The following is a 27,847-nucleotide window of genomic DNA, read 5'->3' on the forward strand; positions in this document are numbered from 1 at the left end:
AATGATGTGTATAAACCCTGGGTGGCTGACAGGGGGGTGCTGTATTGAAGCCACCGGCAGCCATTTTGGCTCTCCTTAATGATGTGTATAAACCCTGGGTGGCTGACAGGGGGGTGCTGTATTGAAGCCACCGGCAGCCATCTTGGCTCTCAATTGTAAATAATATGTTGGAAGATATAGAAATCCATTTACTAACGTCACAACATTCATTTCTGACACGTTTATTCCATTATACACCTTAAATGTATAATTTTACACGTGAGCTACACTAAAAAAAATAAACGTCCCCACCCCCCCACCTTAAAAATACTAATGTTACTGTCCCAAACTACAACAACAACAAATACTGAAATACATGTAATTTGGTCCTCGAAACCTTTAATTGAAATGCTGTAGAATTCCATTCAATCCTATGGAGGACTGTCAAAATGGCCGACCGGTGGCTGAAAGCCTCTAAATGGCCAAAACAAAGCATCAGCAGTCCAGAGTTTATATACACGGCGTTGGTTACAGATGCAGTAACGAGCTAAATCCAACTGAACAAAACAATGGGAACGCCGTTGCCATGGAAACGCGTCGGGGGTTAAGATCCCCAAGCTTCCTCATTGGGGGGGGGGGGGGGGGCGACAAAGCTAAATTAGCCTACAGTTAAGCTATTGTCTATTTCACACGGTGTTGAGGTATAATGCTTGGTTAACATCAACTCATGTCATCGTCACCAATCAAGTGCATTCGTTTTTTTTTTAAATGACATGACTACCATCAACGATTTCTGTATGCTAGCTATGCTACCAGCTTATACGGATGGGAGTTAGCATTTAGCGGTCACCTCTTCTTCTAAACCTGAAAAAGGGACAACTTCTACATGTTACGCAGGGAAAACAGTCCAATATAATCGGGACTTAAGTAACTACATCGTGGGTTTGTTACAAAACATAAATCGTGACAGATTTGACAAATTATCCTCTTTTGTTAGATTAGATGTGTTGAATGGGCACCAATCTGATCTTTTTACAACGTCAACGTTCCTAAGCAACTGTAGTAGTACTGTGGTTCCGTGGACAACATGCAACGTCACGGGAGACAGACCGGCACGAACACACACAGAACATGCCTCATATTAACGTTACACACACACACACACACACACACACACACACACACACACACACACACACACACACACACACACACACACACACACACACAGAACATGCCTCATTAACATTTCTCACACACAACACACACACACACACACACAGAACATGCCTCATATTAACGTTTCACACACACACTTCTCGCTCAGATCAGAAGGACGGTTCATAGTGACTTGTCAATCAATCTAAATCAGCGTCCAGGTCCCCCCTCCCCCCGAGGTTAGGGCATTCATCAATCAATCTAAATCAGCGTCCAGGCCCCCCCCCCCCCGAGGTTAGGGCATTCATCGGAAGGAGGACTTGATGGACAGCATGAACACTGCTACATTACATTCACTAAACCCCCTCAGTCTCTCCTGGTTACCTAGGAGACAGAGACAGGCCCTCAGTCCCTCCTGATTACCTAGGAGACAGAGACAGGCCCTCAGTCCCTCCTGATTACCTAGGAGACAGAGATGGGCCCTCAGTCTCTCCTGATTACCTAGGAGACAGAGACAGGCCCTCCCGTCTCCAACCCAGAGTGAATCTACCGCAGATCTGTCTCCTCCGGTGTTATTTTGAGGAGGTGAGTAGAGAGGACTTGAAGGCTCTCGGGACATTTGACCCCCGTCAGTGTTTCAGATCAGATCTTGTATAGGAGACTGGTGGTGTAGTTAAAGGTGAAGCTGGGTGGAGCTCTGCTCCTAGTAGCAGACTGATTGATGATAGGGTCTAGGTACTGCTCTGGGGTTATAGCGCCCCCAGTGGTAGGGTCTAGGTACTGCTCTGGGGTTATAGCGCCCCCAGTTGTAGGCTCTACGCCCGTCTCTGGGGTTATAGCGCCCCCAGTGGTAGGCTCTACGCCCGTCTCTGGGGTTATAGCGCCCCCAGTGGTAGGCTCTACGCCCGTCTCTGGGGTTATAGCGCCCCCAGTGGTAGGGTCTAGGTACTGCCCTGTATTCACTCTGCCTCCAGTATTAGACTCAGGGTCTTGTTGGTTTACAGCACCCCCTGTGGCAGGGTCTAGTATGTTGTTAGCTTCCAGGTCCTGCTGTGTGGTTCCAGGCGTGTTGTCCTTCTCCAGGTGGGGTTGTGTGGTAACAGCGCCTCCTGAGGTACTGTCCAGGTCCTGCTGGTTGGTTCCAGGCGTGTTGTCCTTCTCCAGGTGGGGTTGTGTAGTAACAGCTCCTCCTGAGGTACTGTCCAGGTAGTGCTGTGTGATCAGCTGACTCAGGTACATCAGGATGGAACAGTCGTCTTCCCCAAGCCTGAGCTGATCCCTCAGGAAGCCTCTCGTCCTCTCCTCCACTTCCTGTCTCTGCTCCAGGTGGCTGATGGGAAGGTGGAGGTGATGCGTAAAGCTAAGGAGGAAGGCCCGGGAAGCCAGTCTACTGAGCACGTTCTGGAGATGAAGGAAGTAGGTGGAACCTCGGCGCAGACGGGTACGGTGGTCCGCCACGTTGGCCAGGAGGGTTCCGCGGTAGCCGGGGCAACGGAGGGTCTTCCGGTCGGCGTCCAGGACGGAGATGTAACGGCTGTAGCGAGACAGAGAGCAGAGCATGCTGGTCCCCACGGGAGACGCCATCCTGGGAGGTAAAGAGGGAGGAGAACCTCAGTCTGAGTGAGATGCACAGCGCCTCGTGAAAGTCTAGACAGATTTTATGTTGATTAATGGGGGAAAACGATCCCAAATAAATGCACTTTTTATACTTTAATTTAAGGCCGCAAAATGAGAACTATGCAAGGGGTGTGTAGACTTTAATTAGGCTGTCTGTATGAGTAGGAGCTAGGAGGCATGTCTACTGTATATAGGGTAGGAGCTGGGAGGCATGTCTACTGTATATAGGGTAGGAGCTAGGAGGCATGTCTACTGTATATAGGGTAGGAGTAGGAGGCATGTCTACTGTATATAGGGTAGGAGGAGGAGGCATGTCTACTGTATATAGGGTAGGAGGAGGAGGCATGTCTACTATATATAGGGTAGGAGCTAGGAGGCATGTCTACTGTATATAGGGTAGGAGCTAGGAGGCATGTCTACTGTATATAGGGTAGGAGCTAGGAGGCATGTCTACTGTATATAGGGTAGGAGCTAGGAGGCATGTCTACTGTATATAGGGTAGGAGCTAGGAGGCATGTCTACTGTATATAGGGTAGGAGGAGGAGGCATGTCTACTGTATATAGGGTAGGAGCTGCGAGGCATGTCTACTGTATATAGGGTAGGAGCTAGGAGGCATGTCTACTGTATATAGGGTAGGAGGAGGAGGCATGTCTACTGTATATAGGGTAGGAGGAGGAGGCATGTCTACTATATATAGGGTAGGAGCTAGGAGGCATGTCTACTGTATATAGGGTAGGAGCTAGGAGGCATGTCTACTGTATATAGGGTAGGAGCTAGGAGGCATGTCTACTGTATATAGGGTAGGAGCTAGGAGGCATGTCTACTGTATATAGGGTAGGAGGAGGAGGCATGTCTACTGTATATAGGGTAGGAGCTGGGAGGCATGTCTACTGTATATAGGGTAGGAGCTAGGAGGCATGTCTACTGTATATAGGGTAGGAGGAGGAGGCATGTCTACTGTATATAGGGTAGGAGCTGGGAGGCATGTCTACTGTATATAGGGTAGGAGCTAGGAGGCATGTCTACTGTATATAGGGTAGGAGCTAGGAGGCATGTCTACTGTATATAGGGTAGGAGCTAGGAGGCATGTCTACTGTATATAGGGTAGGAGCTGGGAGGCATGTCTACTGTATATATGGTAGGAGCTAGGAGGCATGTCTACTGTATATAGGGTAGGAGGCATGTCTACTGTATATAGGGTAGGAGGAGGCATGTCTACAGTATATAGGGTAGGAGGAGGCATGTCTACTGTATATAGGGTAGGAGGAGAAGGCATGTCTACTGTATATAGGGTAGGAGGAGGAGGCATGTCTACTGTATATAGGGTAGGAGGAGGAGGCATGTCTACTGTAAATAGGGTAGGAGGAGGCATGTTTACTGTATATAGGGTAGGAGGAGGAGGCATGTCTACTGTATATTGGGTAGGAGGAGACATGTCTACTGTATATAGGGTAGGAGGAGGCATGTCTACTGTATATAGGGTATGAGCTAGGAGGCATGTCTACTGTATATAGGGTAGGAGCTAGGAGACATGTCTACTGTCTATAGGGTAGGAGCTAGGAGACACGTCTACTGTATATAGGGTAGGAGGAGGAGGAGGCATGTCTACTGTATATAGGGTAGGAGCTAGGAGGCATGTCTACTGTATATAGGGTAGGAGGAGGAGGCATGTCTACTGTATATAGGGTAGGAGGAGGAGGCATGTCTACTGTATATAGGGTAGGAGGAGGCATGTCTACTGTATATAGGGTAGGAGGAGGCATGTCTACAGTATATAGGGTAGGAGGAGGCATGTCTACTGTATATAGGGTAGAAGGAGGAGGAGGCATGTCTACTGTATATAGGGTAGGAGGAGGAGGAGGCATGTCTACTGTATATAGGGTAGGAGCTATGAGACATGTCTACTGTATATAGGGTAGGAGGAGGAGGAGGCATGTCTACTGTATATAGGGTAGGAGCTAGGAGGCATGTCTACTGTATATAGGGTAGGAGCTAGGAGACATGTCTACTGTATATAGGGCAGTTGACTGTATATAGGCTAGTTATAACAGAACGTTGACAGGCTAGTTATAACAGGAAGTTCACTGTATATAGGCTCGTTATAACAGGAAGTTCACCGTATATAGGCTAGTTATAACAGGAAGTAGACCGTAGATAGGCTAGTTATAACAGAACGTTGACAGGCTAGTTATAACAGGAAGTTCACTGTATATGGGCTAGTTATAACAGGAAGTTCACTGTATATGGGCTAGTTATAACAGGAAGTTGACTGTATATGGGCTAGTTATAACAGGAAGTGTTTCGGTCAAAAGATGCACAGACTGACCCCAGGACTGATGACAGCATCATGTCATGTGACAGCCTGCTGCTGTAGAACACAGGCACCGCCCCTTCCTCCTCACCTCTGCAGTCCTATGAGTTTCCATCGCTGTAGGTCAGTGAGGCTGAAGGGGCAGGACAACCAGGGCTGGACCCTCTCCCCACAGCGCCCGGGTCCAGGCACGTAGAGGGCTAGAGCGGACACCAGCCTCCTGACCCTCCCCTCCTCAGATCCCAGGACCACCAGGGTTCGACCACTCAGTAGGGACCACAGGGCATGCAGGGCAAACGGATACTGACGCACAAACCTGGAGGTAGAGACCGAGAGAGATGATCACGTTATTGGTCACATACACGTTTTTAGCAATGTTATTGAGGGTGTTCCTAGCTCCAACAGTAACATCTAACTAAATGCTTGTGTTTCTAGCTCCAACAGTACAGTAGTATCTAACTAAATGCTTGTGTTTCTAGCTCCAACAGTACAGTAGTATCTAACTAAATGCTTGTGTTTCTAGCTCCAACAGCAATATCTAACTAAATGCTTGTGTTTCTAGCTCCAACAGTAATATCTAACTAAATGCTTGTGTTTCTAGCTCCAACAGCAATATCTAACTAAATGCTTGTGTTTCTAGCTCCAACAGCAATATCTAACTAAATGCTTGTGTTTCTAGCTCCAACAGTACAGTAATATCTAACTAAATGCTTGTGTTTCTAGCTCCAACAGCAATATCTAACTAAATGCTTGTGTTTCTAGCTCCAACAGCAATATCTAACTAAATGCTTGTGTTTCTAGCTCCAACAGCAATATCTAACTAAATGCTTGTGTTTCTAGCTCCAACAGCAATATCTAACTATATGCTTGTGTTTCTAGCTCCAACAGTCAGTAATATCTAACTAAATGCTGGTGTTCCCAGCTCCAACAGTAATATCTAACTAAATGTTTGTGTTTCTAGCTCCAACAGTCAGTAATATCTAACTAAATGCTTGTGTTCCTAGCTCCAACAGTCAGTAATATCTAATGCTTGTGTTTCTAGTTCCAACAGTACAGTAATATCTAATGCTTGTGTTTCTAGCTCCAACAGCACAGTAATATCTGACTAAATGCTTGTGTTTCTAGCTCCAACAGTGCAGTAATATACAATGCTTGTGTTTCTAGCTCCAACAGTACAGTAATATCTAATGCTTGTGTTTCTAGCTCCAACAGCACAGTAATATCTGACTAAATGCTTGTGTTTCTAGCTCCAACAGTGCAGTAATATACAATGCTTGTGTTTCTAGCTCCAACAGTACAGTAATTTCTAATGCTTGTGTTCCTAGCTCCAACAGTGCAGTTATATATAACTAAATGCTTGTGTTTCTAGCTCCAACAGTACAGTAATACATAATGCTTGTGTTTTTAGCTCCAACAGTAATATCTAACTAAATGCTTGTGTTTCTAGCTCCAACAGTACAGTAATACATAATGCTTGTGTTTCTAGCTCCAACAGTACAGTAATATCTAATGCTTGTGTTTTTAGCTCCAACAGTAATATCTAATGCTTGTGTTTTTAGCTCCAACAGTGCAGTAATATCTAATGCTTGTGTTCCTAGCTCCAACAGTACAGTAATATCTAACTAAATGCTTGTGTTCCTAGCTCCAACAGTCAGTAATATCTAACTAAATGCTTGTGTTCCCAGCTCCAACAGTACAGTAGTATCTAATGCTTGTGTTCCTAGCTCCAACAGTGCAGCAATATCTGACTAAATGCTTGTGTTTCTAGCTCCAACAGTGCAGTAATATACAATGCTTGTGTTTCTAGCTCCAACAGTACAGTAATATCTAATGCTTGTGTTCCTAGCTCCAACAGTAATATCTAATGCTTGTGTTTCTAGCTCCAACAGTAATATATAATGCATGTGTTCCTAGCTCCAACAGTGCAGCAATATCTAACTAAATGCTTGTGTTTCTAGCTCCAACAGTAATATCTAATGCTTGTGTTTCTAGCTCCAACAGTGCAGCAATATCTAACTAAATGCTTGTGTTTCTAGCTCCAACAGTGCAGTAGTATCTAACTAAATGCTTGTGTTCCCAGCTCCAACAGTACAGTAATATCTAACTAAATGCTTGTGTTTCTAGCTCCAACAGTACAGTAATATCTGACTAAATGCTTGTGTTTCTAGCTCCAACAGTAATATATAATGCTTGTGTTCCTAGCTCCAACAGTAATATCTAACTAAATGCTTGTGTTCCTAGCTCCAACAGTACAGCAATATCTAATGCTTGTGTTCCTAGCTCCAACAGTACAGTAATATAATGCCTGTGTTTCTAGCTCCAACAGTCAGTAATATCTAACTAAATGCTGGTGTTCCCAGCTCCAACAGTAATATCTAACTAAATGTTTGTGTTTCTAGCTCCAACAGTCAGTAATATCTAACTAAATGCTTGTGTTCCTAGCTCCAACAGTCAGTAATATCTAATGCTTGTGTTTCTAGCTCCAACAGTCAGTAATATACAATGCTTGTGTTCCTAGCTCCAACAGCACAGTAATATCTAATGCTTGTGTTTCTAGCTCCAACAGTACAGTAATATCTAATGCTTGTGTTTCTAGCTCCAACAGTGCAGTAATATACAATGCTTGTGTTTCTAGCTCCAACAGTGCAATAATATCTAACTAAATGCTTGTGTTTCTAGCTCCAACAGTATAGTAATATCTAATGCTTGTGTTTCTAGCTCCAACAGTACAGTAATATCTAACTAAATGCTTGTGTTTCTAGCTCCAACAGTGCAGTAATATATAATGCTTGTGTTTCTAGCTCCAACAGTAATATACAATGCTTGTGTTTCTAGCTCCAACAGTGCAGCAATATCTAACTAAATGCTTGTGTTTCTAGCTCCAACAGTGCAGTAATATATAATGCTTGTGTTTCTAGCTCCAACAGTACAGTAATATCTAACTAAATGCTTGTGTTTCTAGCTCCAACAGTGCAGTAATATATAATGCTTGTGTTTCTAGCTCCAACAGTAATATACAATGCTTGTGTTTCTAGCTCCAACAGTGCAGCAATATCTAACTAAATGCTTGTGTTTCTAGCTCCAACAGTGCAGTAATATATAATGCTTGTGTTTCTAGCTCCAACAGTAATATACAATGCTTGTGTTTCTAGCTCCAACAGTGCAGCAATATCTAACTAAATGCTTGTGTTTCTAGCTCCAACAGTGCAGTAATATATAATGCTTGTGTTTCTAGCTCCAACAGTACAGTAATACATAATGCTTGTGTTTCTAGCTCCAACAGTACAGTAATACATAATGCTTGTGTTTCTAGCTCCAACAGTACAGTAATATCTAATGCTTGTGTTTTTAGCTCCAACAGTAATATCTAATGCTTGTGTTTTTAGCTCCAACAGTGCAGTAATATATAATGCTTGTGTTTCTAGCTCCAACAGTAATATCTAACTAAATGCTTGTGTTTCTAGCTCCAACAGTAATATCTAACTAAATGATTGTGTTTCTAGCTCCAACAGTGCAGTAATATATAATGCTTGTGTTTCTAGCTCCAACAGTACAGTAATACATAATGCTTGTGTTTCTAGCTCCAACAGTACAGTAATATCTAATGCTTGTGTTTTTAGCTCCAACAGTAATATCTAATGCTTGTGTTTCTAGCTCCAACAGTACAGTAATATCTAATGCTTGTGTTTTTAGCTCCAACAGTAATATCTAATGCTTGTGTTTCTAGCTCCAACAGTACAGTAATATATAATGCTTGTGTTTCTAGCTCCAACAGTAATATATAATGCTTGTGTTTCTAGCTCCAACAGTACAGTAATACATAATGCTTGTGTTTCTAGCTCCAACAGTACAGTAATATATAATGCTTGTGTTTCTAGCTCCAACAGTAATATATAATGCTTGTGTTTCTAGCTCCAACAGTCAGTAATATATAATGCTTGTGTTTCTAGCTCCATCAGTAATATATAATGCTGGTGTTTCTAGCTCCAACAGTAATATCTAATGCTTGTGTTTCTAGCTCCAACAGTAATATCTAATGCTTGTGTTTCTAGCTCCAACAGTACAGTAATATATAATGCTTGTGTTTCTAGCTCCAACAGTCAGTAATATCTAATGCTTGTGTTTCTAGCTCCAACAGTACAGTAATATATAATGCTTGTGTTTCTAGCTCCAACAGTAATATATAATGCTTGTGTTTCTAGCTCCAACAGTAATATATAATGCTTGTGTTTCTAGCTCCAACAGTAATATATAATGCTTGTGTTTCTAGCTCCAACAGTACAGTAATATATAATGCTTGTGTTTCTAGCTCCAACAGTAATATATAATGCTTGTGTTTCTAGCTCCAACAGTAATATATAATGCTTGTGTTTCTAGCTCCAACAGTACAGTAATATATAATGCTTGTGTTTCTAGCTCCAACAGTAATATATAATGCTTGTGTTTCTAGCTCCAACAGTAATATATAATGCTTGTGTTTCTAGCTCCAACAGTAATATATAATGCTTGTGTTTCTAGCTCCAACAGTAATATATAATGCTTGTGTTTCTAGCTCCAACAGTAATATATAATGCTTGTGTTTCTAGCTCCAACAGTAATATATAATGCTTGTGTTTCTAGCTCCAACAGTAATATATAATGCTTGTGTTTCTAGCTCCAACAGTAATATATAATGCTTGTGTTTCTAGCTCCAACAGTACAGTAATATATAATGCTTGTGTTTTTAGCTCCAACAGTAATATATAATGCTGGTGTTTCTAGCTCCAACAGTACAGTAATATCTAATGCTTGTGTTTCTAGCTCCAACAGTAATATATAATGCTTGTGTTTCTAGCTCCAACAGTAATATATAATGCTTGTGTTTTTAGCTCCAACAGTAATATATAATGCTGGTGTTTCTAGCTCCAACAGTAATATATAATGCTTGTGTTTCTAGCTCCAACAGTAATATATAATGCTGGTGTTTCTAGCTCCAACAGTAATATCTAATGCTTGTGTTTCTAGCTCCAACAGTACAGTAATATATAATGCTGGTGTTTCTAGCTCCAACAGTAATATATAATGCTTGTGTTTCTAGCTCCAACAGTACAGTAATATATAATGCTTGTGTTTCTAGCTCCAACAGTAATATATAATGCTGGTGTTTCTAGCTCCAACAGTAATATATAATGCTGGTGTTTTTAGCTCCAACAGTAATATATAATGCTGGTGTTTCTAGCTCCAACAGTAATATATAATGCTGGTGTTTTTAGCTCCAACAGTAATATATAATGCTGGTGTTTCTAGCTCCAACAGTAATATATAATGCTGGTGTTTTTAGCTCCAACAGTAATATATAATGCTGGTGTTTCTAGCTCCAACAGTAATATATAATGCTTGTGTTTCTAGCTCCAACAGTAATATATAATGCTGGTGTTTTTAGCTCCAACAGTAATATATAATGCTGGTGTTTCTAGCTCCAACAGTAATATATAATGCTTGTGTTTCTAGCTCCAACAGTAATATATAATGCTGGTGTTTTTAGCTCCAACAGTAATATATAATGCTTGTGTTTCTAGCTCCAACAGTAATATATAATGCTGGTGTTTTTAGCTCCAACAGTAATATATAATGCTTGTGTTTCTAGCTCCAACAGTAATATATAATGCTGGTGTTTTTAGCTCCAACAGTAATATATAATGCTTGTGTTTCTAGCTCCAACAGTAATATATAATGCTTGTGTTTTTAGCTCCAACAGTAATATCTAACAATACACAACAATCTAAAGTAAAGGAAGGATGAGCGATGTCAGAGACTAAGATACAGTAGAATAGGACAGAATATAGTATATATATATGAGATGAGTAATGCATAGACTAAGATACAGGATATAGTATATACATGAGTATCTCAGCCTCCCACAGCCCTGTTCTGTAAGATCACAATGAGTATCTCAGCCTCCCACAGCCCTGTTCTGTAAGATCACAATGAGTATCTCAGCCTCCCACAGCCCTGTTCTGTAAGATCACAAGGAGGGGAAAGAGAAACTTGGAAAGAAATGAATTGAAGGCAGACATTGGGAGGTTGAAGTCGCCAAGAACGATGAGTGGCGAGCCATCGTCAGGAAATGAGCTAATCAATGTGTCTAGCTCATTGAGGAACTCTCCGAGGTGTCGTGCTCATTGAGGAACTCTCCAATGACAATAATGTTACTGTTACGGTGCGTGAATGAGGACCCAAAAGCGAATCAACTTAAACAGAGCTTCTTTAATTACCAAACATAGGTAGGCTCAGATGGACCGGCAGATTCCGACAGGACAGGACAAGGTTACAGCAAACATGACGACAGTCTGGTTCAGGCATGAATGACACAAACAAACAAGAATCCGACAAGGACAGGAGCAGAAACAGAGAGAGATATAGGGACCTAATCAGAGGGAAAAAGGGAACAGGTGGGGAACGGGGTGAATGGGTAGTTAGAGGAGACAAGGGACAGCTGGGGGAAAGCGGGGGAGAAAAGGTAACCTAACACGACCAGCAGAGGGAGACAGGGTGAAGGGAAAGGACAGAGACAAGACAACATGACAGTACATGACAGTACCCCCCCACTCACCGAGCGCCTCCTGGCGCACTCGAGGAGGAAACCTGGCGGCAACGGAGGAAATCATCAATCAGCGCATGGTCCAGCACGTCCCGAGAGGGAACCCAACTCCTCTCCTCAGGACCGTACCCCTCCCAGTCAACTAGGTACTGATGACCACGGCCCCGAGGACGCATGTCCAAGATTTTACGGACCCTGTAGATAGGTGCGCCCTCGACAAGGATGGGGGGGGGGGGGGGGGAAGACGAGCGGGGGCGCGAAGAACGGGCTTAACACAGGAGACATGGAAGACCGGGTGGACGCGACGAAGATATCGCGGAAGAAGAAGTCGCACTGCGACAGGATTAATGACCTGAGAGATACGGAATGGACCAATGAACCGCGGGGTCAACTTGCGAGAAGCCGTCTTAAGGGGGAGGTTCTGAGTGGAGAGCCAAACTCTCTGACCGCGACAATATCTAGGGCTCTTAGTTCTACGCTTATTAGCAGCTCTCACAGTCTGCGCCCTATAACGGCAAAGTGCAGACCTGACCCTCTTCCAGGTGCGCTCGCAACGTTGGACAAAAGCCTGAGCGGAGGGGACGCTGGACTCGGCGAACTGAGATGAGAACAACGGAGGCTGGTACCCGAGGCTACTCTGAAAAGGAGATAGCCCGGTCGCAGACGAAGGAAGCGAGTTGTGGGCGTATTCTGCCCAGGGGAGCTGTTCTGACCAAGACGCAGGGTTGCGAAAAGAAAGACTGCGTAAGATGCGACCAATAGTCTGATTGGCCCGTTCTGCTTGACCGTTAGACTGGGGGTGAAAGCCGGAAGAGAGACTGACGGAAGCCCCAATCAAACGGCAAAACTCCCTCCAAAATTGAGACGTGAATTGCGGACCTCTGTCCGAAACGACGTCTGACGGAAGGCCATGAATTCTGAAAACATTCTCGATGATGATTTGTGCCGTCTCTTTAGCAGAAGGAAGCTTAGCAAGGGGAATGAAATGAGCCGCCTTAGAGAACCTATCGACAACCGTAAGAATAACAGTCTTCCCCGCTGACGAAGGCAGTCCGGTGACAAAATCTAAGGCGATGTGAGACCACGGTCGAGAGGGAATAGGAAGCGGCCTGAGACGGCCGGCAGGAGGAGAGTTACCGGACTTAGTCTGCGCGCAGACCGAACAAGCAGCCACGAAACGACGCGTGTCATGCTCCCGGGTGGGCCACCAGAAACGCTGGCGAATGGAAGCAAGCGTACCCCGAACGCCAGGGTGGCCGGCTAACTTGGCAGAGTGAGCCCACTGAAGAACGGCCAGACGAGTAGGAACGGGAACGAAAAGAAGGTTCCTAGGACAAGCGCGCGGCGACGGAGTTTGAGTGAGTGCTTGCTTTACCTGCCTCTCAATTCCCCAGACAGTCAACCCGACAACACGCCCCTCAGGGAGAATCCCCTCGGGGTCAGTGGAGGCTACTGAAGAACTGAAGAGACGAGACAAAGCATCAGGCTTGGTGTTCTTAGAGCCCGGACGATAAGAAATCACGAACTCGAAACGAGCGAAAAACAGCGCCCAACGCGCCTGACGCGCATTAAGTCGTTTGGCAGAACGGATGTACTCAAGGTTCCTATGGTCAGTCCAAACGACAAAAGGAACAGTCGCCCCCTCCAACCACTGTCGCCATTCGCCTAGGGCTAACCGGATGGCGAGCAGTTCGCGGTTACCCACATCATAGTTACGTTCCGACGGCGACAGGCGATGAGAAAAATACGCGCATGGGTGGACCTTGTCGTCAGAGAGGGAGCGCTGAGAAAGGATGGCTCCCACTCCCACCTCTGACGCGTCAACCTCGACAACGAACTGTCTAGAGACGTCAGGTGTAACAAGGATAGGAGCGGATGTAAAACGATTCTTGAGGAGATCAAAAGCTCCCTGGGCGGAAACGGACCACTTAAAGCACGTCTTGACAGAAGTAAGGGCTGTGAGAGGAGCTGCCACCTGACCGAAATTACGGATGAAACGACGATAGAAGTTCGCGAAGCCGAGAAAGCGCTGCAGCTCGACGCGTGACTTAGGGGCGGGCCAATCAATGACAGCTTGGACCTTAGCGGGATCCATCTTAATGCCTTCAGCGGAAATAACAGAACCGAGAAATGTGACGGAGGAGGCATGAAAAGTGCACTTCTCAGCCTTCACAAAAAGACAATTCTCTAAAAGGCGCTGGAGGACACGTCGAACGTGCTGAACATGAATCTGGAGTGACGGTGAAAAAATCAGGATATCGTCAAGGTAAACGAAAACAAAGATGTTCAGCATGTCTCTCAGGACATCATTGACTAATGCCTGAAAGACAGCTGGAGCGTTAGCGAGGCCGAAAGGAAGAACCCGGTATTCAAAGTGCCCTAACGGAGTGTTAAACGCCGTCTTCCACTCGTCCCCCTCCCTGATGCGCACGAGATGGTAAGCGTTACGAAGGTCCAACTTAGTGAAAAACCTGGCTCCCTGCAGGATCTCGAAGGCTGAAGACATAAGAGGAAGCGGATAACGATTCTTCACTGTTATGTCATTCAGCCCTCGATAATCTATGCAGGGGCGCAGAGACCCGTCCTTCTTCTTGACAAAAAAAAACCCCGCTCCGGCGGGAGAGGAGGAGGGGACTATGGTACCGGCGTCAAGAGCTACAGACAAATAATCTTCGAGAGCCTTACGTTCGGGAGCCGACAGAGAGTATAGTCTACCCCGGGGGGGGTGGTTCCCGGAAGGAGATCAATACTACAATCATACGACCGGTGTGGAGGAAGAGAGGTGGCCCTGGACCGACTGAACACCGTGCGTAGATCGTGATATTCCTCCGGCACCCCTGTCAAATCACCAGGCTCCTCCTGTGAAGAAGAGACAGAGGAAACAGGAGGGATAGCAGACATTAAACATTTCACATGACAAGAGACGTTCCAGGAGAGGATAGAATTACTAGACCAATTAATGGAAGGATTATGACAAACTAGCCAGGGATGGCCCAAAACAACAGGTGTAAAAGGTGAACGAAAAATTAAAAAAGAAATGGTTTCACTATGATTACCAGAAACAGTGAGGGTTAAAGGTAGCGTCTCACGCTGAATCCTGGGGAGAGGACTACCATCCAGGGCGAACAAGGCCGTGGGCTCCTTTAACTGTCTGAGAGGAATGTCATGTTCCCGAGCCCAGGTCTCGTCCATAAAACAGCCCTCCGCCCCAGAGTCTATTAAGGCACTGCAGGAAGCTGACGAACCGGTCCAGCGTAGATGGACCGACAAGGTAGTGCAGGATCTTGAAGGAGAGACAGGAGTAGTAGCGCTCACCAGTAGCCCTCCGCTTACTGACGAGCTCTGGCTTTTACTGGACATGAAGTGACAAAATGACCAGCAGAACCGCAATAGAGACAGAGGCGGTTGGTGATTCTCCGTTCCCTCTCCTCAGTCGAGATGCGGATACCTCCCAGCTGCATGGACTCAGCACCCGAGCCGGCAGAGGAAGATGGTAGTGATGCGGAGAGGGAGGCGACGGAGAGCGCGAGCTCCTTTCCACGAGCTCGGTGACGAAGATCAACCCGTCGCTCAATGCGAATAGCGAGTTCAATCAAGGAATCCACGCTGGAAGGAACCTCCCGGGAGAGAATCTCATCCTTTACCTCTGCGCGGAAACCCTCCAGAAGACGAGCGAGCAAGGCCGGCTCGTTCCAGCCACTGGAGACAGCAAGAGTGCGAAACTCAATAGAGTAGTCTGTTATGGATCGATTGCCTTGACATAGGGAAGACAGGGCCCTGGAAGCCTCCTCCCCAAAAACAGATCGATCAAAAACCCGTATCATCTCCTCCTTAAAGTCTTGATACTGGTTAGTACACTCAGCCCTTGCCTCCCAGATTGCCGTGCCCCACTCACGAGCCCGTCCAATAAGGAGAGATATGACGTAGGCGACACGAGCAGTGCTCCTGGAGTAAGTGTTGGGCTGGAGAGAAAACACAATATCACACTGGGTGAGGAACGAGCGGCATTCAGTGGGCTCCCCAGAGTAACACGGCGGGTTATTGATTCTGGGCTCCGGAGATTCGAAAGCCCTGGAAGTGGCCGGTGGATCGAGGCGGAGATGGTGAACCTGTTCTGTGAGGTTGGAGACTTGGGTGGCCAGGGTCTCAACGGCATGTCGAGCAGCAGACAATTCCTGCTTGTGTCTGCCTAGCATCGCTCCCTGGATCTCGACGGCTGAGTGGAGAGGATCCGAAGTCGCTGGGTCCATTCTTGGTCGGATTCTTCTGTTACGGTGCGTGAATGAGGACCCAAAAGCGAATCAACTTAAACAGAGCTTCTTTAATTACCAAACATAGGTAGGCTCAGATGGACCGGCAGATTCCGACAGGACAGGACAAGGTTACAGCAAACATGACGACAGTCTGGTTCAGGCATGAATGACACAAACAAACAAGAATCCGACAAGGACAGGAGCAGAAACAGAGAGAGATATAGGGACCTAATCAGAGGGAAAAAGGGAACAGGTGGGGAACGGGGTGAATGGGTAGTTAGAGGAGACAAGGGACAGCTGGGGGAAAGCGGGGGAGAAAAGGTAACCTAACACGACCAGCAGAGGGAGACAGGGTGAAGGGAAAGGACAGAGACAAGACAACATGACAGTACATGACAGTTACAGTTGAGTGGACAAGTGACAGTGACAGCAGGTGAGAGAGAGAGCAGATGGGCAGGTATAGAAAACACCTTCCATGGGGGGGGGGGGGGGGGGAGGTATAGAAACCACCTTCCATGGGGGGGGGCAGGTATACAAAACACCTTCCATGGAGGGGGGGGCAGGTATAGAAAACACCTTCCATGGGGGGGAGCAGGTATAGAAAACACCTTCCATGGAGGGGGGGGGGGGGGCAGGTATAGAAAACACCTTCCATGGAGGGGGGGGGGGCAGGTATAGAAAACACCTTCCATGGGGGGGGGGCAGGTATAGAAAACACCTTCCATGGAGGGGGGGGGGGGCAGGTATAGAAAACACCTTCCATGGAGGGGGGGGCAGGTATAGAAAACACCTTCCATGGGGGGGGGGGAGCAGGTATAGAAAACACCTTCCATGGGGGGGGAGCAGGTATAGAAAACACCTTCCATGGGGGGGGGGGGGGGCAGGTATAGAAAACACCTTCCATGGGGCGAGCAGGTATAGAAAACACCTTCCATGGAGGGGGGGGGGGGAGCAGGTATAGAAAACACCTTCCATGGGGGGGGAGCAGGTATAGAAAACACCTTCCATGGGGGCGAGCAGGTATAGAAAACACCTTCCATGGGGGGGGGGGAGCAGGTATAGAAAACACACACATAGACTGGAGATATCAGGAGTCCTCTAAGCTATAGAATGAATTAATCAACCAATGAGTGACTCACCTGAGCGCTCCCTGCCCGGCCCTCTTCTTCTGCCTCAGCGTTACCAACCCCCCGTACCCCAGAGGTGAGCCGGCCCGTTCGGACCCCGTAGACGCTGACATGGTACAGTCCCACCCGTCCTGGTCCGAACCCCTGGAGGTGGTATCTCCCGAGGAGGAGACGGGCAGGTCCAGCCCAGCCCCAGGGCTCGGGCAGTGGGGGGAACCCAGGCCGTAGTCCCCCTGGACCGGCAGCAGGGCCTGGGGCTCCTGGTTGACCACCAGGGGAAGGGGTAGAGAGCCGGGCTGCAGCCCAGAAGCAGGCAGCATGTCTGGGGGAGAAGAGTTGTACAGGAAGCCCTCCTGAGACATGCAGCAGGCCGTGTCCATCTGGACCAGTAACTCAGGGTCAGGAACTCTCTGTCCATCACCCTCCTCTGTCTCAGCCCCTCCCTCCTCTGTCTCAGCCCCTCCCTCCTCTGTCTCAGCCCCTCCCTCCTCTGTCTCAGCCCCTCCCTCCTCTCTCCCAAGCACTCCTGCCTCTCCCTCCGTCTTTCCGTTAAACACTCCTTCTGCCTCTCCCTCCCTCTCTCCATTAAACACTCCTTCTGCCTCTCCCTCCCTCTTTCTGTTAACCACTCCTTCTGCCTCTCCCTCCCTCTTTCTGTTAAACACTCCTTCTGCCTCTCCCTCCCTCTCACACACACGGTGTGTCTCACCCTCTCCCCCCTCCTCAGCCTCCAGCAGAAAAACAGGGGTCTGATCTCCTCCCTCCCGTCCCTCCTCCTCCTCCTCTCCTCCACTCCTGTCACTACTAAAGCTGTCCTTATTCTCCTCAGAGCTTTCCTGGTCCTGGGTCTCCATGGTCAGATCAGAGAGTGACGACTCCAGCCTCTCCTCCCCGGTCAGGGCCTCACTCTGCTGGGCAGAGTTATCAGGGCAGGGAGGGTTCACCTCCAGACCCTCCACAGACTCCGGTGGCTCGGGGCAAAGCACGATGGAAGGGGTGTGTATATGTGAGTCCGTCCCCACTGTGTGGTTGAGAGAACAGAAGATTCTTCCCAGCACCGCTACTTCCTCTTCCTCCTCCCCTAGCTCCTCCTCAAACAGGAAGTTGGTGATGTTCTGCTTCCTGCGTAGCGCTCGGTCCAGGCGACGGGTGTACAGGTAACACAAGTCCCCCCGGAAACACCGCTCTGTGTGGTTGAGTAGTTCCACGGTGGCCTCGTAGAACCTCTCCTCGCATAACTCCGTCAGGTTCTTCAGACGCTTGGCGAAACACTTGGCCGACTTCCCCTTGATCAGCTGCGGGGTGTAGGACTGCCTCCTCTGTCCCGCCTCCTCCCCCGTGTCACGGTCGGGGCCAGGCGGCGCGTCTCTGTGTCTCTGTGACTCTGTGACACAGTGTTGACAGTGTGCGGCGTGGGGGTCTCGGCGGGGGCGGAGGGGGTACGAGGTGATCTGCCTCAGCAGGTCTCGGTGCTCGTAGATACTCTTCTCCATCGCCGCAAGCTCATTGGCCTTGTCCACCGCGCGGGCGGAGTAACACCCCTGAGGCCCCGCCTCCCGCTGAAGCCCCTCCTCTTTCTGCAGAACAGACCGTGTGTACCTGGCAGGAGAAGCACAACAGGAAGTTACAACAGATGGTAGCAGTAGGAACCTGTCAGAGTGTGTGTGTGTGTCAGAGTGTGAGTGTGTGTCAGTGTGTTTGTGTCAGAGCGTGTGTGTGTGTCAGAGCGTGTGTGTGTGTGTGTGTGTGTGTGTCAGAGTGTGTGTGTGTGTCAGAGTGTGTGTGTATGTCAGAGCGTGTGTGTCAGAGTGTGTGTGTGTGTGTGTGTGTCAGAGTGTGTGTGTCCTCGTACTCCAGGTCACGTAGCTTCCTCTGCAGCTCGCGGGCGAAGGCCCGTCGGTTTCCGGTCTTCAGGCACTCGGAGGCGCGGGAGAAGAGGAGCGACAGCTCCTGGAACTGCAGCATGATCTTCCTCTCGTCGGCAGAGACGTAGGCCATGCAGAACGGGCGGACAAAGCCTCGGGCCTCCAGGTCATAGAGCGTCAGGTGGTGAACGTAGGCAAACGCCCCCTCCTTAGAGTCACCCAGCACCACCCGGGAGTCCTCCACAAAACTACAGGGGAGGAGAGAACAGACTAGTCAAACGCCCCCTCCTTAGAGTTACCCAGAACCACCCTGGAGTCCTCCACAAAACTACAGGGGAGGAGAGAACAGACTAGTCAAACGCCCCCTCCTTAGAGTTACCCAGAACCACCCTGGAGTCCTCCACAAAACTACAGGGGAGGAGAGAACAGGATACAATTAGAGTAGAATATAATAGAATGTAACAGAATTAGAGTAGAATATAATAGAATGTAACAGAACATAATTAGAATAGAACAGAATTAGAGTAGAATATAATAGAATGCAACAGAACAGAATTAGAATTAATTAATATTCTATTATATTCTACTGTAATTATTTTCTGTTACATTCTATTCTATTCTGTTCTCTTCTACTGTAATTATTTTCTGTTACATTCTAACAAGAATAGAACAGAAAATAATTACAGCAGAATAGAACAGAATTAGAGTAGAATATAATGTAACAGGAAATAATTAGAATAGAACAGAATTAGAGTAGAATATAATAGAAGAGAAAAGAATTAGAGTAGAACATTAATACAATGTAACAGAAAATAACAGAAAATAATTAGAATAGAACAGAATTAGAGTAGAATATAACTATAGAACAGAATATAACTAGAGTAGAATAGAACTATAGAACTACAGTAGAATAGAACAGAATAGAACTAGAGTAGAATAGAACAGAATAGAACTAGAGTAGAATAGAACAGAACAGAACTAGAGTAGAATAGAACAGAACTAGAGTAGAATAGAACAGAATAGAACTAGAGTAGAATAGAATAGAACTAGAGTAGAATAGAACAGAATAGAACTAGAGTAGAATAGAATATAACATAATAGAACTAGAGTAGAATAGAATAGAACTAGAGTAGAATAACAGAATAGAACTAGAGTAGAATAGAATATAACATAATAGAACTAGAGTAGAATAGAATAGAACTAGAGTAGAATAGAACTAGAGTAGAATAGAACTAGAGTAGAATAGAACTAGAGTAGAATAGAACTAGAGTAGAATAGAACAGAATAGAACTAGAGTAGAATAGAACAGAATAGAACTAGAGTAGAATAGAACAGAACTAGAGTAGAATAGAACTAGAGTAGAATCGAACAGAACTAGAGTAGAATAGAACTAGAGTAGAATAGAACAGAACTAGAGTAGAATAGAACTAGAGTAGAATAGAACTAGAGTAGAATAGAACTAGAGTAGAATAGAACTAGAGTAGAATAGAACTAGAGTAGAATAGAACTATAGAACTAGAGTAGAATAGAACTAGAGTAGAATAGAACAGAATAGAACTAGAGTAGAATAGAACAGAATAGAACTAGAGTAGAATAGAACAGAACTAGAGTAGAATAGAACTAGAGTAGAATCGAACAGAACTAGAGTAGAATAGAACTAGAGTAGAATAGAACTAGAGTAGAATAGAACTAGAGTAGAATAGAACTAGAGTAGAATAGAACTAGAGTAGAATAGAACTATAGAACTAGAGTAGAATAGAACTAGAGTAGAATAGAACAGAATAGAACTAGAGTAGAATAGAACAGAATAGAACTAGAGTAGAATAGAACAGAACTAGAGTAGAATAGAACTAGAGTAGAATAGAACAGAACTAGAGTAGAATAGAACTAGAGTAGAATAGAACTAGAGTAGAATAGAACTAGAGTAGAATAGAACTAGAGTAGAATAGAACTAGAGTAGAATAGAACTAGAGTAGAATAGAACTAGAGTAGAATAGAACAGAATAGAACTAGAGTAGAATAGAACAGAACTAGAGTAGAATAGAACTAGAGTAGAATAGAACTAGAGTAGAATAGAACTAGAGTAGAATAGAACTAGAGTAGAATAGAACAGAATAGAACTAGAGTAGAATAGAACAGAACTAGAGTAGAATAGAACAGAACTAGAGTAGAATAGAACTAGAGTAGAATAGAACTAGAGTAGAATAGAACTAGAGTAGAATAGAACTAGAGTAGAATAGAACAGAATAGAACTAGAGTAGAATAGAACAGAACTAGAGTAGAATAGAACTAGAGTAGAATAGAACTAGAGTAGAATAGAACTAGAGTAGAATAGAACAGAATAGAACTAGAGTAGAATAGAACAGAATAGAACTAGAGTAGAATAGAACAGAACTAGAGTAGAATAGAACTAGAGTAGAATCGAACAGAACTAGAGTAGAATAGAACTAGAGTAGAATAGAATAGAACTAGAGTAGAATAGAACTAGAGTAGAATAGAACTAGAGTAGAATAGAACTAGAGTAGAATAGAACTAGAGTAGAATAGAACTAGAGTAGAATAGAACTATAGAACTAGAGTAGAATAGAACTAGAGTAGAATAGAACAGAATAGAACTAGAGTAGAATAGAACAGAATAGAACTAGAGTAGAATAGAACAGAACTAGAGTAGAATAGAACTAGAGTAGAATCGAACAGAACTAGAGTAGAATAGAACTAGAGTAGAATAGAACTAGAGTAGAATAGAACTAGAGTAGAATAGAACTAGAGTAGAATAGAACTAGAGTAGAATAGAACTATAGAACTAGAGTAGAATAGAACTAGAGTAGAATAGAACAGAATAGAACTAGAGTAGAATAGAACAGAATAGAACTAGAGTAGAATAGAACAGAACTAGAGTAGAATAGAACTAGAGTAGAATAGAACAGAACTAGAGTAGAATAGAACTAGAGTAGAATAGAACTAGAGTAGAATAGAACTAGAGTAGAATAGAACTAGAGTAGAATAGAACTAGAGTAGAATAGAACTAGAGTAGAATAGAACTAGAGTAGAATAGAACAGAATAGAACTAGAGTAGAATAGAACAGAACTAGAGTAGAATAGAACTAGAGTAGAATAGAACTAGAGTAGAATAGAACTAGAGTAGAATAGAACTAGAGTAGAATAGAACAGAATAGAACTAGAGTAGAATAGAACAGAACTAGAGTAGAATAGAACTAGAGTAGAATAGAACTAGAGTAGAATAGAACTAGAGTAGAATAGAACTAGAGTAGAATAGAACTAGAGTAGAATCGAACTAGAGTAGAATAGAACTAGAGTAGAATAGAACAGAATAGAACTAGAGTAGAACAGAACAGAATAGAACTAGAGTAGAATAGAACAGAATAGAACTAGAGTAGAATAGAACTAGAGTAGAATAGAACTAGAGTAGAACAGAACAGAATAGAACTAGAGTAGAACAGAACAGAATAGAACTAGAGTAGAATAGAACAGAATAGAACTAGAGTAGAATAGAACTAGAGTAGAATAGAACAGAATAGAACAGAATAGAACTAGAGTAGAATAGAACAGAATAGAACTAGAGTAGAATAGAACAGAATAGAACTAGAGTAGAATAGAATAGAACATAATAGAACTAGAGTAGAATAGAATAGAACTAGAGTAGAATAGAATAGAACTAGAGTAGAATAACAGAATAGAACTAGAGTAGAATAGAACAGAATAGAATTAGAGTAGAATATAATAGAATGTAACAGAAAACAGTAAAATAGGATGTCATTACAGTAGAGTACAATACAAATACAATATCATTAGAGTACAATACAAATACAATAGGATATCATTAGAGTACAATACAAATACAATAGGACATCATTAGAGTACAATACAAATACAATAGGATATCATTAGAGTACAATACAAATACAATAGGATATCATTAGAGTAGAGTACAATACAAATACAATAGGATATCATTAGAGTACAATACAAATACAATAGGATATCATTAGAGTACAATACAAATACAATAGGATATCATTAGAGTAGAGTACAATACAAATACAATAGGATATCATTAGAGTACAATACAAATACAATAGGATATCATTAGAGTAGAGTACAATACAAATACAATAGGACATCATTAGAGTACAATACAAATACAATAGGATATCATTAGAGTACAATAAAAATACAATAGGATATCATTAGAGTACAATACAAATACAATAGGATATCATTAGAGTACAATACAAATACAATAGGATATCATTAGAGTACAATACAAATACAATAGGATATCATTAGAGTAGAGTACAATACAAATACAATAGGATATCATTAGAGTAGAGTACAATACAAATACAATAGGACATCATTAGAGTAGAGTACAATACAAATACAATAGGATATCATTAGAGTAGAGTACAATACAAATACAATAGGACATCATTACAGTAGAGTACAATACAAATACAATAGGATATCATTAGAGTACAATACAAATACAATAGGATATCATTAGAGTACAATACAAATACAATAGGACATCATTAGAGTAGAGTACAATACAAATACAATAGGACATCATTAGAGTACAATACAAATACAATAGGATATCATTAGAGTACAATACAAATACAATAGGATATCATTAGAGTACAATACAAATACAATAGGACATCATTAGAGTAGAGTACAATACAAATACAATAGGACATCATTAGAGTACAATACAAATACAATAGGATATCATTAGAGTAGAGTACAATACAAATACAATAGGATATCATTAGAGTAGAGTACAATACAAATACAATAGGACATCATTAGAGTACAATACAAATACAATAGGATATCATTAGAGTACAATACAAATACAATAGGATATCATTAGAGTAGAGTACAATACAAATACAATAGGACATCATTAGAGTACAATACAAATACAATAGGATATCATTAGAGTACAATACAAATACAATAGGATATCATTAGAGTAGAGTACAATACAAATACAATAGGACATCATTAGAGTACAATACAAATACAATAGGATATCATTAGAGTACAATACAAATACAATAGGATATCATTAGAGTAGAGTACAATACAAATACAATAGGACATCATTAGAGTACAATACAAATACAATAGGATATCATTAGAGTAGAGTACAATACAAATACAATAGGATATCATTAGAGTAGAGTACAAATACAATAGGACATCATTAGAGTACAATACAAATACAATAGGATATCATTAGAGTACAATACAAATACAATAGGACATCATTAGAGTACAATACAAATACAATAGGATATCATTAGAGTAGAGTACAATACAAATACAATAGGACATCATTAGAGTACAATACAAATACAATAGGACATCATTAGAGTACAATACAAATACAATAGGATATCATTAGAGTAGAGTACAATACAAATACAATAGGATATCATTAGAGTAGAGTACAATACAAATACAATAGGATATCATTAGAGTACAATACACATACAATAGGATATCATTAGAGTACAATACAAATACAATAGGATATCATTAGAGTAGAGTACAATACAAATACAATAGGATATCATTAGAGTACAATACACATACAATAGGATATCATTAGAGTACAATACAAATACAATAGGATATCATTAGAGTAGAGTACAATACAAATACAATAGGATATCATTAGAGTAGAGTACAGTACAAATACAATAGGATATCATTAGAGTAGAGTACAATACAAATACAATAGGATATCATTAGAGTACAATACAAATACAATAGGATATCATTAGAGTAGAGTACAATACAAATACAATAGGATATCATTAGAGTAGAGTACAATACAAATACAATAGGACATCATTAGAGTACAATACAAATACAATAGGATATCATTAGAGTACAATACAAATACAATAGGATATCATTAGAGTAGAGTACAATACAAATACAATAGGATATCATTAGAGTAGAGTACAATACAAATACAATAGGACATCATTAGAGTAGAGTACAATACAAATACAATAGGATATCATTAGAGTAGAGTACAATACAAATACAATAGGACATCATTACAGTAGAGTACAATACAAATACAATAGGATATCATTAGAGTACAATACAAATACAATAGGATATCATTAGAGTACAATACAAATACAATAGGATATCATTAGAGTAGAATACAAATACAATAGGATATCATTAGAGTAGAGTACAATACAAATACAATAGGACATCATTAGAGTACAATACAAATACAATAGGATATCATTAGAGTACAATACAAATACAATAGGATATCATTAGAGTACAATACAAATACAATAGGATATCATTAGAGTACAATACAAATCGGACATCAGAGTAGAGTACAATAAAACATAATAAAATAGGATATCATTAGAGTACAATAAAACATAATAAAATAGGACAATAAAACATAATAAAATAGGACAATAAAACATAATAAAATAGGACAATAAAACATAATAAAATAGGACAATAAAACATAATAAAATAGGACAGCTACCTGAGTCGTGGGTATCCGCTGCCGGTGGGGTGTCCTACGAACGAGGCCTGGTAGTCAACAGACATGATCCTCAGACTGAAGTAGTTCAGGTCAAAGGTCCCAAACACCTTTGGGTCGTCAGGAATGGTGAGAAGAGGCTGGGGGCCCACCTGGAGGGGAGGACAACACAAGGTCAGCTCATTACACACACACACCCCGTCCGGACATACACACCGTCAGATCAACACACACACCCCTCCCCCAGTTGCCCCTGGTACCGACCTGCTCAGAGAACTCTGATATGAGGATGAAGTCCTTAGTGAACTTGGCGTATGACGTCTTGGCCCAGGGGTTGGCGTTGTTATTCGATGGGAACAGAGGGACAGAGAACTCTTCTGGCACCACCCAGGGGTTGGGGTACCCTACCTCCCCAAAATCATCCTCCTTAGTAAACGCCACCACGTCTGGGGCACCAATCATCTTTCTCTGGACCGGGCTTGGGTCAGCTTTGACGTCAGAGGATGTCCATCCACTAGGCTAGATGTCTGACTGTCCGTCTGTCTGTCTGTATCCCTCTACTCGCTGGGAGTAACAGTCCACGACACTGACGGTTGCCTGTCTGTCTGCGTCCCGTTACCTCTACAAGCTGGGAGTGGTCTTCACCTGTCTGTCCATGATGATATCACACGATGCAGGAAGGCCACACATCAACATGACATCTGACCAAAGGCTGTCTGTCTGTCACCGCTGTATATAAACAATAGCACTTAACACCGGGACTATCTCTCTGGCTCCGTCCCCCGTACAGTACCGACGTCAAGACAGTTATCTGGCAAGCAGACGACGCGTAACGGAACACGACCTATCCCGACACCCCATCAATGACACATTGCTCGTCCGGGGAATCGTGCACCGTTACCGGGTAATATCGGCAGTGGCCCGTCATGCACTGGTATAATAAAGTCCCAGTAGTAAATACGGTGAAACTATTTAATGTTAAATGTACATCCTGACCGTAGCCATATTAAAATCCGCTGGTAGTTACCACGTGACCAGCTCACATAAGGAAGTAGCTATCTGTCCTAAAATTACAAACCTAACATTACACATTCAACATGATTTAAGATTATGAATCACAATTTCAATCTTGAAAATAGATACTCTTCGCGTAGTATTTTTGGCGTAAAATTAAAGGACATCGGCATAAAAAGTATTATTCACACGAACAGGAAGGGGTTTTACGACAGTTGTTTTACGACATCGTCGTTTTACGACTGCTGTCGTTGACAGGCGCGGAATTTGTAAAATCAATAACATCAAATTTATCTGCCGTTTTTACCAACCCTTTCAGTTGGCAAAATAGTTTTAAAACGATTTATTTATTAGCAGATTGGGTCCACGCTAATGCACGTTACATTGTAAATTGTGTTTAGGTGATCAGGAAAATTGTAAGGTTAAGCTTCGGCATGTAAACTTAGTTTCAGGGTTGAAGTTTGACATGATTTAGCTAGCTACTCCCATCAAGCTAACTGACCCTGTGAGATCTGGACAGTTTTATGTTGTGTCAATCTGTTGGATCAGTCAAAATAACAGTTTGTAACAACGCTTCAGGAGTTATATTGACTAATGTTAGCTGGGCACGACGTGTGTGTGTAACGTTATGCCAAGTGTAGCTCCAACGCGCCCTGGCTAGGCTAGGCTAGCTATGCTGATACATCATCTGACTAGGGCTCTGTTCACATCCGGACGACCGTTAACGTTACGGCTCCAGGTCCACAGGGGGTTTAGCGTCACCGGACAGAAGAGGACAGACTCCCCGGGAGACATGATCCGGAGGACTCAGATCAAACGGGTTCTCTGTGTGGCGGAGAAGAATGACGCGGCCAAATGCATCGCGGAGATCATGTCTGACGGCAGAGCGAGGAGGGTGGGTCTGTCTGTGTGTGTGTGTGTGTTTGGGTCTTAGGTGTGTGAGAGAAATGGTTTTTATCAGTACATGGGACGATTGTCTGTTTATCTCAGCTTCCAGCTGTCTTCCCATGACATAATGTCTCACATCATCAGGTGTGATTGTCTCTGTTTATTGTCTCTGGCTGTCTGTCTATAATAAACTGTCTGTTGTCTGTGTTTCAGAGGGAGGGGCTGTCTGTCTATAATAAACTGTCTGTGTTTCAGAGGGAGGGGCTGTCTGTCTATAATATACTGTCTGTGTTTCAGAGGGAGGGGCTGTCTGTCTATAATAAACTGTCTGTTGTCTGTGTTTCAGAGGGAGGGGCTGTCTGTCTATAATATACTGTCTGTTGTCTGTGTTTCAGAGGGAGGGGCTGTCTGTCTATAATAAACTGTCTGTTGTCTGTGTTTCAGAGGGAGGGGCTGTCTGTCTATAATATACTGTCTGTTGTCTGTGTTTCAGAGGGAG

At 43.4% G+C, this 27,847-nt stretch overlaps 2 protein-coding genes across 2 annotated transcripts in view; one reads left to right on the plus strand and one right to left on the minus strand.

Moving 5' to 3' along the window:
• Positions 1–205: 205 nt before the first annotated feature.
• On the minus strand, positions 206–26,471 carry smcr8a (Smith-Magenis syndrome chromosome region, candidate 8a). Its single transcript, XM_090197960.1, has 6 exons — positions 25,711–26,471; positions 25,450–25,598; positions 18,879–19,139; positions 17,039–18,625; positions 5,158–5,382; positions 206–2,722 (listed from the first exon to the last, which is right to left on the minus strand). The coding sequence occupies exons 1-6, from the start codon at positions 25,906–25,908 to the stop codon at positions 1,780–1,782; spliced, it is 3,363 nt and encodes a 1,120-aa protein (XP_090054086.1). The 5' UTR covers positions 25,909–26,471; the 3' UTR covers positions 206–1,779.
• top3a (DNA topoisomerase III alpha) overlaps positions 25,778–27,847 on the plus strand; it is a 58,859-nt gene continuing 56,789 nt past the window's right edge. The window contains exon 1 of the mRNA XM_090197961.1: positions 25,778–27,355. Coding sequence (XP_090054087.1) covers positions 27,134–27,355 — 222 coding nt within the window. The 5' untranslated portion in view covers positions 25,778–27,133. The remainder of the gene's footprint in view (positions 27,356–27,847) is intronic.

Source organism: Oncorhynchus mykiss, chromosome 13 (assembly GCF_057628025.1).
Source record: "Oncorhynchus mykiss isolate SJ-2025 chromosome 13, ASM5762802v1, whole genome shotgun sequence".
Lineage (NCBI taxonomy): Eukaryota > Metazoa > Chordata > Actinopteri > Salmoniformes > Salmonidae > Oncorhynchus > Oncorhynchus mykiss.

Bases quoted from the DNA above. Each gene is read 5' to 3' on its own strand.
- smcr8a (XM_090197960.1), bottom strand. From the start codon at position 25,908: ATGATTGGTGCCCCAGACGTGGTGGCGTTTACTAAGGAGGATGATTTT. The intron at 25,599-25,710 runs GTCGGTACCAGG...CCTCCCCTCCAG, and splicing joins TATCAGAGTTCTCTGAGCAG to GTGGGCCCCCAGCCTCTTCT. The intron at 18,626-18,878 runs GTACGAGGACAC...TTCTCCTGCCAG, and splicing joins AGGAAGCTACGTGACCTGGA to GTACACACGGTCTGTTCTGC.